Source organism: Megalobrama amblycephala, linkage group LG18 (assembly GCF_018812025.1).
Source record: "Megalobrama amblycephala isolate DHTTF-2021 linkage group LG18, ASM1881202v1, whole genome shotgun sequence".
Classification (NCBI taxonomy): domain Eukaryota; kingdom Metazoa; phylum Chordata; class Actinopteri; order Cypriniformes; family Xenocyprididae; genus Megalobrama; species Megalobrama amblycephala.
In genome coordinates this window covers 2,518,604-2,531,426 of record NC_063061.1, presented here as the reverse complement: position 1 = coordinate 2,531,426, position 12,823 = coordinate 2,518,604, and the positions used below count along the sequence as shown (strand labels likewise).

The 12,823-nt window shown below is 38.7% G+C and overlaps 1 protein-coding gene across 3 annotated transcripts in view; it reads right to left on the bottom strand.

The window, feature by feature from the left end:
* The window catches only part of LOC125252947 (NLR family CARD domain-containing protein 3-like), a 97,043-nt gene that overhangs the window by 8,718 nt on the left and 75,502 nt on the right, over positions 1-12,823 (bottom strand). For all 3 annotated transcript variants that reach the window (XM_048166643.1, XM_048166644.1, XM_048166645.1), the window contains one exon: positions 1,546-1,719. In XM_048166643.1, the coding sequence (XP_048022600.1) occupies positions 1,546-1,719 (174 nt within the window). The remainder of the gene's footprint in view (positions 1-1,545; positions 1,720-12,823) is intronic.

Below are 12,823 nucleotides of genomic sequence, written 5' to 3'. Positions count from 1 at the left end.
CTTGTGTGTGTTTTTGTCACATTGTTTTAAAGATCAAAGTGAAGGATAAAAAAGTAATTTTTGCCTTAAAGACTGAATTGATGCTGAACTGCCGAAATGAGTCTTCAGCAATTCCAGTCTCACTTCCTGTTACAAACCTACATAACAATGTAAAAATTTGCGTAATGGCAGCCGGTTGCTCACGAACAACATCTATTTTGACCCGCCTTCGAACAGTGAGACTGGATAACTGAGACTTCAAACACTGAGACTGGAAGAGTTTGGTTTGTGTTGTTGACATGTTGACATGACATCTTTACGGTGTGAAAGCAAATCCACTTTGCATGCACTTCCAAAAGACAAGGACTCGCGCTGGAATTGATACAGTAAAACTGACGCCTTTGTTACTGTTTGAATCTGCGTCTCAATTCAGAGGCTGCGTCCTCCGGAGCTCGAATTTGAAGGCTGCATACATCATTAAGGATGTCTTATTTAAGAAAAGTAACCATAATAAAATTGATGATTATTCCTTGTGAGGTGCAAAATGCTGTATTTTCTTTCTTACTTTGCAATCCAACGGTTGTTTTTCTTAAATGAATCGGCCTCAATGACATATACAGCATTCAAATGCGACCCCTGGAGGATGCAGCCTTTGAAATGAGTAGCCTGTAGAAATAGTTCAGCCTATGTGCCAATATGCAGTTCTTGCAGTGATATTTATATTTTATAACAGACCTATAGGTTCGGATGTTTTGGTAATGGCATTTATTCATGCAAAATAAAAGGCTGATAAGTTTCACTTTGTGATTAAGAAGATTGAGTGAATGTAGGTAAATGTTCTGGTGGATGAAGGGCCCCCTCAAGAGGTAAAGCCCAGGGGCCCCTTGTAGACTTAATGCGGCCCTGGCTGTGACACAGCTCTTCGGATGAGCACACACGAATCTCCTCACAGCGCGTGCAAGTTCTCTTTTGCGTCTTACGGTTGAATGTTTAAATTGGCAAGGTTTAAATGAGTTCAGTTCAAACACAGATAGCAACGTGAGATGTTCAGGTCTTATCTGCGCTCGCGCTATCAACACCCGGGTGATGACGGCATGAATGACTGCTCATAGAGCATACAGCTCTTGCATTAAACATTTGTTTAGTGATTACGGTAGTTTGCTCCGCATCTGATTTTCTATAACCAAACCAGTTCCAAATTGTGGAGGTAGCTCCTCGCTTAACAACAAGCTCCTCCTCAACCTCAGGTCCGCCATGCTTGTTTTCACTCTGCACGTGAACAGTGAATCGGTCACGCACGAAACTATGTCACCAACTAGACTTATCGTTATTATCGTGAGGAGACAAATTTTTATTGTGAGGAGAATTTTCATCCCTACTGACAATCCTTAAATAATATAACAATATTTTATTTATTTATATCTGTCACCCCAGCATAATATTAAGATCAATCACATTATGTAAATTCATGTAAATGTAGTCAATGATACATGCAAAATATTGTATTGATTTGAAATAAAAAGACTTTCAATTTATATTCAAAAATTTTTAGTCATCACTACTCACCAAAGCGTCTCCAGTTTATAATGTGGATCATCCTTCAGATCAGAGAGCAGCTTCACTCCTCTGTCTCCTAGTTTATTTCCAACCAAATACAGATCTCTCAGGTGTGAGGGGTTTGATCTCAGAGCTGAAGCCAGAGCAGCACAACCTTTATCTGTGACACCACAATCCCACAAGCTGTAGAGAACAATAACACTCTTCAGTCTCTCAGTTCAGATAAACAGGAACTTCGCAATCAGAAAGAGAGACTTAATTCATGACATGATTGACAGGTCCAGTCTAAGGTTCAGACCTGCTTCTACATGCTGCTTCAGGGGGTTCATTTAAATATCACATTAAATAAAACATTTTTCAAAAAATTTATCAAAAACTTAATCTATTACTCATTACTTTTCAAAAGTAATATTACTTTACTTATTTCTCCCTGTCAGCAGTCATTCGTTACACTACTTGTTATATTACTTTTCCATTACACACCACAAAATTGGTAATTGCACCCTTCCTCCTCAAAATTCAGACTTTTATATTCTATATTTACACATTTTCACTAGACAGAATCATTATTTCTATTCATTTTCCACTGATTCACAAGATCTGATGAGCATTAGGCTTCCAGCGCTGTCTGTCTGTGTTTTTACTTCTGTTATCGCTGATCATTTTCTGCTCATGTCACTCATATTTCATGTTCATAACCTACCCCTTCTCTTCTGATACATATATGGAGATTAAAAATTAACAACTGGGTAATTCTTTCAAATTTTTAAAATATGACAAATTGGCTTTCCATTTTGAGTAAAACCTGTCCACTGATCCCCATAATGTAAATTTTATCTTCTCTAATTTTAAAAAGGACATAACACCTTCTAGCCAATCTGTCACGGAAGGAGGGGTAGGGGATTGCCAACATAAAATTCTTCTACGGGCCAATAAAGAAGTGTAATAATGTCCCTCTGGGTTGCAGTTAAAGAAATTATTATAGTGTCACTGGGGGTTCCAAAAAACCCATTGAAGGACAAGGCTGAAATATCACCCCAAGGGCATCACTGATAGTTTTAAAACCAATGGCCAGTAATTATTTAGAGAGGAGCAAGACCAAAACGAATGCATCAGACTGGCTGGGGAAAAAGAGCATTTATCACAGGCTGCATCTAATCCAGGATATATTCCAGCTAACCATGCCTTGCTCAGGTGAACCTTGTGCAGCACTTTGAATTGTATAAGCCCTAACCTAATAGAAGATGGTGATGAGTGGACCTTTTTAAGCGCCTCCCTCCAAAAAGCTTCAGATAGCTCAATGCCCAATTCATCTTCCCATTTCAGATTGGATTGGATGTGAATCGAGAATATGAATAAAGGAACTTGGGAAGAATTGTCATTTTCACTGAATGTATTCTTCTGGCTAAAGTAGGAAGAATACATTCACAGGTAAATGGCAGACTGATATGAGCATGTTGAGCAAAGTCACTTAGCTGGCCTGGGCCCACCATATATGTGACCTGATCCAGCAAAATGAGTCACCGTGACCCACATTTCAAAATTGAGAGTTTGGTATCAATGGAAAGATGAGACAATAAGCTTTAAAATGATATCCTAGTCAAAGTCATACCTTGAATGGTTTTAAAGATATACCCATTTGAATTATGGTCGTCTGCCCTCTTTTTCCAATTGAAAACCTGAGAAAATCACTTTTAAAGTTTTTTGCCCGTTTTTTTGTTGATATCTTTCAAAATCCATTTCATTTAAAGGGATAAACTATTTATTTTACAGCTTAATTTGACCAAAGACATTTATATATATATATAAATGCTAAACCAGGCTGAAGCTCAAATTATTTGAAAGTATTTATTTGAATTAACCCTTTAAGACCTGAAGGCTTTTTTAGAGTTTTTTTTTTTTTTTTTTTTTTTTTCCTGAGCGACACACACAAAAGTAAAGACTCATAACTCCAAAACTCTAGCAAGGAGAGTCAAAAGGTAGGTATCATTTGATAGAAAACATTTTAAATTTTAAGAAAATATAAATTACATTACATTTGGACATTTTCTTGCTGAGAAACAGCTGATAAAAGACAAAAATATGTATACTTTTTTTTTAAATAATTTTTCTTTTTTATTATTTGACATGGAATAACTCAGGAACACAATAAGATCGCTAAAAAAATTTTTTTTCTCCTATATGTGAGCTGCATCTGGTTCAAATTTCGTGGTGATAGCATAAAGAATAGTTTGAAAAATTATTGTTAATTTTTTCCGCAGCCAGGTGGCGCCAACGGGCGGTAAACTCCGGTTTAGAGGTGCTTCTCAGCACTCGTTAGGAGTTTTTCAAAATGGTTAGATGCATTAAAAAGATGAGATTCATGATATCTATTTTGTGTTATTCCACGTTGGAAAACGAACATGGATGGTTCCGGGAACATTGGATACACACTGCATCCCGGAGAGATGAGAGACATGTTTTTAGCCAAGTATGTTAAATCATTCCGTGAGAAATATCTTGTGATCATCGCAATATATTACATTGATTTTGGATTCATTTTAATCTTGAGAATCTGCTTTAAATATTGATGTGCTATTTTTATGTTCTGTGCATTTTTCATGAAGTTATGAGCACGTGAAATATACATACTTGTATTCAGTTAGCTGCTGTGCTGTTTTTGTTGTAAACGCATATTACTCAGACTCATTAGAGGGTGAAAACAACGCAACAGAAGCATGTTGGAGGCTTGATATGAAAGTTTGTATGCAAAAAGAATTTTTGTGCTACCTATATGGATTCAATTTTTATTGGCTTTTAAAGAGAGACACGCAAATGGGAGTTTTATTTTATAAGGCGCGCTAGTCTGACAGGAGGATGGCTGGACCGATCGTGTGCCTGTCAGTCGAAACGGGGCTTCCCATTGTTAAAAATCAGCGTTTAGGTCAGTGTGTTTACATTTCTAAGCTTTTTGATTGGTTCTATACAACGTGTAACACCATATTTGTAGAGCAGAGATAATGACGTTTCAGGGGATACCGGGAAATGCTCATAAGTGACGAGAGGAGTTGAGAAGTTAATTTCCAGCAAATTTAGTAAAACCATGTCAAATTTAATAGCCATTTAAATACCTTTACTCAATTATCTGGATAACGAAACTTTGGGAGATTATTTTTGAAAGTCTGTTCTTTGAAATTAGCATTAAAAAAAAAAAATCGATTTTTTCATTGTTTTTCCACATTATTGGCCCATATCTTAAAATAGAACGTTGCGACTTCCGACTCATTTCGTCAGAGCGGGTCACATATATATATATATATATATATATATATATATATATACACACACATATATACATACATACATATATATATATATATATATATTTTTTTATTTTTTTATTTTTTTTTTTTTTTTAATAAAATAATTTTCTAACGTTTAACAATTCTTCAATATCTTTTTTAAATTTGATTTGTTTTTTTCATGCATTAAAACTCTTAATAAGAATATGCTAATTCGTCTCTTCTTTAGTTACGTCACACGCCAATAGTAGTGTAACGATGGGAGATTCAGGTAGGGATCCAAATGCAGAGCTTTATTAAATGTTGAGCGTGGTCGTACAGGCATGGTCAAACGGGGCGAACAGGAACATCAGAGACAGGCAGGATCGTAGTCAAAGTACAGGCAGTGGTCAAAAGACAGGCAGCCATCAATCACAGAACAGGAGAACCAGACAGGGATCGGGAACAGGAACCGGAACAGACAGGGAAACAGGATAAACGCTTGGAAATGTAACACTGGGGAAAACAAGACCTCGCCGTGAGGTGATGTGTGTATGAGTCTTTTATAGTCCGTGTAATGAGCTGCAGCTGGGTGTGGTGATTAACGAAGAGAGAACATGTGACTGGCAGAGAGGATCGTGGGAGATGTAGTCCGGGGCGTGACAGGGACAGGCGATAATTGTAACATAATGCCCCCCTTCCAGAAGGCGCGTCCTCGCGATGTAGATGATACCAACAGGGGGGGAGGGGTGCATTGAAGCTATACGGAGACAGAGGCTCCAATGCAGGTCCCGGAACTTAGGCCGCCATGGTGGGTCAGGTTCCACGGGTAGCCATGGCAGGTCAGGTTCCACGGGTAACCATGGCGGGTCAGGGTCCACGGGTAGCCATGGCGGGTCAGGTTCCACGGGCAGCCATGGTGGGTCAGGGTCCACGGGTAGCCATGACGGGTCAGGGGTGTCAGGAAGCCACGGCGGGTCAAGTGGTTCAGTCAACCACGGCAGGACAGAGTCTGTAAAAGACCACAGAGGGTCAGGTGGCTTAGGTAGCCACGGCTGGTTAAGTGGTTTGGTCAACCACGGCAAGACAGAGTCCATAAAAGACCACGGAGGGTCAGGGTTCATAAATGGCCATGACAGTTCAAAGGCCCTAGAAGGCATTGGCCGGGCACGGTCCCCACCCACAAGCTCCCCACCCTTAGGTATACTGCCCCCCCAAAAAAAGTTCTTGGGGATTTCAACGGGGTCTGTAGCGGGTTCGTGGGCAAGGAGTTCGGGTGGCGCCGGCCAAAAAAAATTGAAAAAAATATTTATCTGATACATTTTTACAGCAGTTTAATTTAGTGGATGTTTTCATCCACGAACATAACGAAAGGGTAGTAAATTTGAACAATGCACAAGGGTTAATTGGGGATATAAAATCGTGAGATACATAATATTGTTGTGAGTTTTATATGTTTTAAAAATATATAGCATGTAATCTCATATGGCATCACATCCCACATTCAAGCATATGTTATAACTAATGCTGATCGATTAAAATGATTAAACTAAGACATAATTAATTTCCAACACCACACTGTAGCTACAACTATCAGTCTTTGCATTAATGTTGCAACAGCACAATAATACTGCGCATAATACACACTTTAAGATGATGACGACAGGAAAATGAGTGAGAGACTGAAGGGTTTATATCCAGAAATGTCAGGGTGCGAACGTTCCTGTTTCATGAATCAGAGGATCAGGCTTGCGTGATAAGAGAGCTTCCAACTGATCATTTCCCCGGCACGTCGCTAAAAACACTCTATACATCCCAAAATATCCACCCTAAATAGCACTGAATATTACACATAGACTACTATTTAGGATGGATAGTATGCACGTTAAGACGCAGGCACTGTCTTTACAGCACATGAAGCATGATAATGCACAGCCGCGCCAAACAGACACGAAGAATATAACCAGTTTAACCGCCATCACTTCAATTTATTTATTAAATTTAGCTCTTAATGAGAGCCCTGTAGTCTCACCAGTAATTCACCAAGAACGTTCAAACATTTTCGTGACATCTAATTCGTAAAACGACTTTGATTCCCGAGCTGGTTCTGATTGAGGCTATCTATCACTGTAACCAGAAAAACTTTTACACTGCGTGGATCGTTCCGGAAGCCAAAAACCCGGAAGTGTGAAATTGGCCTACTGACTCTGTGACAATTCCATTGCGCTATTGTTTTTATGTTTGGCGGACATGTTTAGGTGTTGCACTTGGGTTGTGCATCTTTTGCAGCATCTCATAATTTTGCAGCATCTCATAAATAGCAAAATATTACATTCGAATTAACTGAAAAAAAAAATTGGGAAAATCGCCCAGCCCTAGGCTAAAGTAAGGGGAAGACTATGCCACCTTTCTAACTTTTTTTTATAATTGGCTTCAAACAAAGAAGGAGCGCGTCATATGAATTCCAAGGTATTTAAACCCATCAAGAGAAAAACGGAAGGTTAATGATTCTTGTTGAATTTGTAAGGCCAAATTATTAATGGGGAAACAGTCACTTTTATGGAAATTATTGAGGTAAGGACATGTTCTAAACGAAATGCTAACACTTTAGCTAATATTTTAATGTCAGTATTTAAAAGAGGGGCGATATGATTCACACTGGGTAGGATCTTTCTCTTTTTTTTTTTTTAGGAGGAGTGAAATGGATGCTTGCGAAAAAGTTGGAGGCAGGCTATTCTTAAGCGGCTGTTCATTCAGAAATGCGTTATTGCTTTATCAAAAAAGAGATGCAGGCAGTGGAATGAGAAAAAAGGGAAAAGTTATTAAACGCGAGTCTTGACCGCCATGATTTTAGAATGCCATTTCATGGGTGAGATGCTGCAAAAGATACGCGGCCCAAGTGCAACACCTAAACATGTCCGCCAAACATAAAAACAATAGGACAAATAGCGCAATGGAATTGCCATGGAGTCAGTTCCCACCACCAACAATTCATCATACATCGTCACCGGATCTCCACGCTCCTCCCACTCGTTCCCAAAAATCAGAGTACTGATCAGCTGCACCTGCACCTCAACACACCAGCACTATAAGAACACTCACTCCCCACACTTCAGTGTCTGGTCTTGTTCACACATACCTGGACTCCTTACCTCTCTTCCGATGGTCCCGTGCCTCCACTCCTTCATCTTGTCCTGCCTTCCCTTGTCAAACCTCGACATTCGCCAGCCTGTCACTGTAATCATTTAGCCCGTCTTCAACCTCGCAAAGTTGTTTGTCATGAGCCTTGTAATATGATTTCACTTGATTCAATGTTACGTTCACAGGTGACAGTGCGGCAGCCAGCTCTGTTTTGTGAGTGAACTACTTGCATCATGTCGGAAAGGAGCGCTGACCAGAGTTTTTTGAGATCTTCAGGTAAAGCCGTTAGGCCCTCAGGCGCTGGTGCCATTTCGTCGGTCTTGCTTCGCCATCTCAATCGACTGTATTGAACTTATATTAAAAAAAATAATGACCAAATGAACAAAAGAAGTCGGGAGCTACACTTGTGTGCACCTACTCATGCCATGCTTAACCTGGAAGTTCTTGGGTTATTTTTTAATAATAATGAGCAATGCTAAGCAGCTGTAGTGATTAACTCCCTGAGGTCTGAAAACGCGCTGGCACGTTTTGCAGGATTTTTTTCACATTGCAGCAAAACAGACTTAAAATACTCCGTCATTTCTTGTCATAGAGACATGAGTAATATATCAATTGAAACTATAGAATGTCTTCTTTTATTTGTGTACACTCAGAGTAAAAACACAATGTTGTGCTTTTTGTAAAATAAAGAAAACTAACATGATGCGTGATCTCTCCTCTCCCTCTGAACGAAGTCCAATCTGATAGTTCTCAGAAAATGAACTGTAACTTATGAATACTAATGACAAAAAAAATGACACTTACGTGTAAAGAAACGTTGAAATGTCAGGTTTTAAATCGTGCAAGTCAAATCGAAAACAAACATTCTGTGTTTAAGTAATCTGTATGAAAAGAGAGCCATGTCAGAAGTCTGTGATTCAGCTCATTATCCGCTAATGCGGCCATGCCCACAGAGGGAGCGCTATTCAGACGCAAATTCAGAGTCAATACATGCATGCATCGTCTCAATCGTGTATTTGTCTTGAAAAGTGTTTATTTGGATGTTAAAGCCATGGTCAGCAATCTGTAGAAGACATGCCGTTAGTTCCTAGTTCCTTTTCTTCTTTATATGAATTTGTGGCCTAAAGGTGTACAGAGAGTGCCCTCCGGCTGCAAGTATGAATTAAAAACACCATTCCTGAAATGTCCTCTTCTTCTTTAGAATAATTTGTGGACTAAATGTGCACAGAGAGCGCCCTCTGGCTGCAAGTATGAACTGAAAACACAGTATCCAGCACTCATATTGATGACAATAAATATTACTTCTCAGTATAGAAAATTGACATAATATATAAGAATCCATCAATATTTCTCCAAATGTGCATGCTTTTAAGCTAAAAGCCTATATGAAATGCCATAGAGGTAACATAATTGTTCAGACACTTTGCATCACAGAAATACATGATATTTTAAAGAATATAATAGAATACCATTATTTTAAATTGTAATAATATTTCACAGTATTGCTGTTTATGATGAGCTGAGACATTATTACAGAGGGTTTTTTTTCACAGCCTACCTGACTGAAAGGCCTCATTAATATGCAAGTCATTTCAGGTCATTATTATGTGATTCTTTTGTCTTCTCAGGTGTAAATGGTCCATTATTAATGATCATTCACGCCTCCATGCATACTGTGTTTCTTGACAAAAAGTGTCTTACAAAAACTAAACCAATATATTATTTTATATGAAGGAGTAGGCAGCATAATTTTTACATAATTCTGAAGCAAAAACTCTAGTCTACAACCTCCAATACCCAAAAGTCTTGTGAACACAGATTTAATATTTTTTTTTGGCCTTATTTCAGTGACTTAAGTTTTTTGTTTTTTTTCAATAACCACGCATAAACATTATTCCTTCAAAAATACAAACATGTACATACATGTTCCTCACATATTATTGTAGCCTAGTTTGTGCTGAATACAGTGTAATGACACTTTTTCCATTAATATGTTTATGAACAACTGCAAAAAGCACAAATGTCAGGGCATGCCAAAACTTCCCCAAGCCCCAAATCAGCCTCAGACTCCAGAGGGTTAACTTATTCTAAAATGCTACAAATGACATAATTTTTGCCACATTATATGATAAATATCCACATTAGATTATCATTAATTTATTATTAATTGTCATCTATAGCTTGATGCCAATTGTAGCTATGGAGCTGTTACCCAGGTTTGATTATATTTTATGATGTATGTTGTCAAAACAATTCACTTAAGATCACTTAAGAAAATCTTTAATTTTCAGTAGGAGACAGATCTGGACTGCAGACATTGTCTTGATCTAATAACTATGGACTTCCCAGGAGAGATGACATCTTAATGGCTGTATATGTCTCTGTACAATCCCAATATACAAATATAGCTGTGAGCAGCGATGACGGGCCAAAGCCCGGTAGCACCGCCACCCCGGTGGCTTCAGGGCAACTGTGCACAGTGGGCAATGGGCATTTAAAACAGTTAAGCATAAAAGGACTATGTCAAATTCACACCACATTTACTGCACTATAAGGTGGCGCTATAGAGCCCCTCCTCCCTGCCCGTTTCTATGGCTTTGCCCATGTCTACTGGCTAACAATCCTGATGTGTGTGTGGAGTTTCAAACAGTTTGAAGCATGCTAAGAGTCTCAAAAGCATTCAAAACCAATATTAAAGTTTGATGATTTGCCAAGGCAACTGTGTTTGAGATATCACGATTCTTTTCAAAGGTCTACATCTGACATGTTTTGACATTATTTAAATGAAGTTTGAAGCAAATAGGGTAAAAATAAGATGGTGATCTCAAAGCATGCTGAAAGTAACACATTTCCTGCTGCCAGTTGGTGGTGCTATAACTTTGACTCACAATAGTCACATCTATGTGATCAGCCTTATACAACGAACACACAGCCAAAGATTCATCAAAATCAATTAATGTATACAGAAGTTATAAAACTTTGTTTCCCTTTTCTTGCTATTAATACGTTACCTCGCCACAGCCAAACCATTTGAGATATCCAAAATCCGTTTGCAATTAAACAACTTCAATGTATTAGCACCAAGTTAAAAAAGTTTGGTGTAAATTGTATAAACCCTGTTGGAGTAGTAGTATTAAATTCAAAGCCTGTTTTTTCAAAAAAAATTCAAAATAGGTGACTTCCTGTTGGTCGGAGCTAATGAATGTAAATTAGAAAATTGTCTGGCTTGATGAGAGCAATATGTGTACCGAGTTTGGTGACTGTAGAAAAAAAGAAACCCCCAATTTTTGTCAAAAGGTGGCGCTACTGAGCCCCTCCACTACGCCCATTTTTTCCATGTCTACTTTGTCCATGTCTACTGGTTGACAATATTGATGTGTATCAAGTTTCATGCAATTTGAAGCATGTTAAGAGCCTCAAAAACACTCAAGAATATTATTAAAGTTTGACGTGTTGCCATGGCAACAATATTTAAAATATCAAGAATCCTGTCACAGGTCTACATCTGCTGTGTATTGACATTACACTGATGAAGTTTGAAGCAAATCAGGTAAACACAGAGTGAACTCAATGCATTTTGAAAGTGAAACACTTCTTCTGCCAGTTGGTGGCGCTATAACTTTGACTCACAATAGTCACATCCATGTGATCAGACTACTACAACCAACACACTCGTGAAGTTTCATAAAGATCAATCAATGTATGCAGAAGTTATAACACACTTCCTGTTTCCCTTTTCTCGCCATAAATTTGTTGCCTCGCCACGGCCAAACTGTTCGAGATATCAAAAATCTGCTGGCAATTTTTCATCATCAATGTCTTGACTTCATGCTGACTGAGTTTGGTGGTGATCGGATTAATCGCCTAGGAGGAGTATATCAAATTCCAGAGCATGCGTTTTTCAAACAACCCATAATAGCTGACTTCCTGTTGAGGTGACGTATAACTTAGAGTACGAAAGTCGTTTGGCCCGATGAGGTCTATATGTGTACCGAGTTTTATACTTATATGTGCAAGTGTGTTTGATATATAGACCATGATTTTGGACCCTGTTCAAGGGGGCGCTGTTGAGCCCCCCTGCCATGCCCGGGTACCAGCTTCTGTCCGGCCCTGATGGCCGCGGGTTCCAATGTATATGCAAAGTTTCATGAGTTTTCATGCATGGTAAGGGCCCCAAAAATGCCCAAATAGTCTGAAAAAAAAAATAAAAAAATACAGCTGCGAGCAGCGATGACGGGCCAACGCCCGGTGGCACCGCCACCCCGGTGGCTTCAGGTCAGCTGTGCACAGCGGGCAATGGGCATTTAAAACAGTTAAACATAAAAGGACTATGTCAATTTCACACCACATTAACTGAAGCAGCTGGTGCTCCTATGATCATAAACCACAACAGCCACATCCATGAGATTGTTTAAATTGAGATGACTTCCATGTCATAGAATGTTATGTCAATTTCAAATGAGTGCAGAATATCATCATAATCTGCCATGTCTGTTTTTTCTCAGACAACCCCTATAAAAATTCTAGAGCAAATTCCATACTGTTATTTGTGCAAATTCCACAATGCTCTGAGAAATCTAATCGAGCCTTAATGCGAATGTCTGTGATTGCTGATGTTGTGTTCATCTTATTCCAACACCCCATGACGCTTTGCGTGAATTATGGGAGTAATTTCCATTAAGATGTAAACAGTTAGTGATAGACTCTATGAACGCAGTAATGCATTTTATTTTTAAACTGGGTACAATGAGATGACATTATTCTACTCACCCTTCAACCAACGAACATTAAAAGGACATTTAAAAGTGTAAATGCATCAACAAGGTACTTTCAACAGGGCATGGAAAAGTGTGATTCTTTCCACAGCAATAACAGACGGGGTTGAA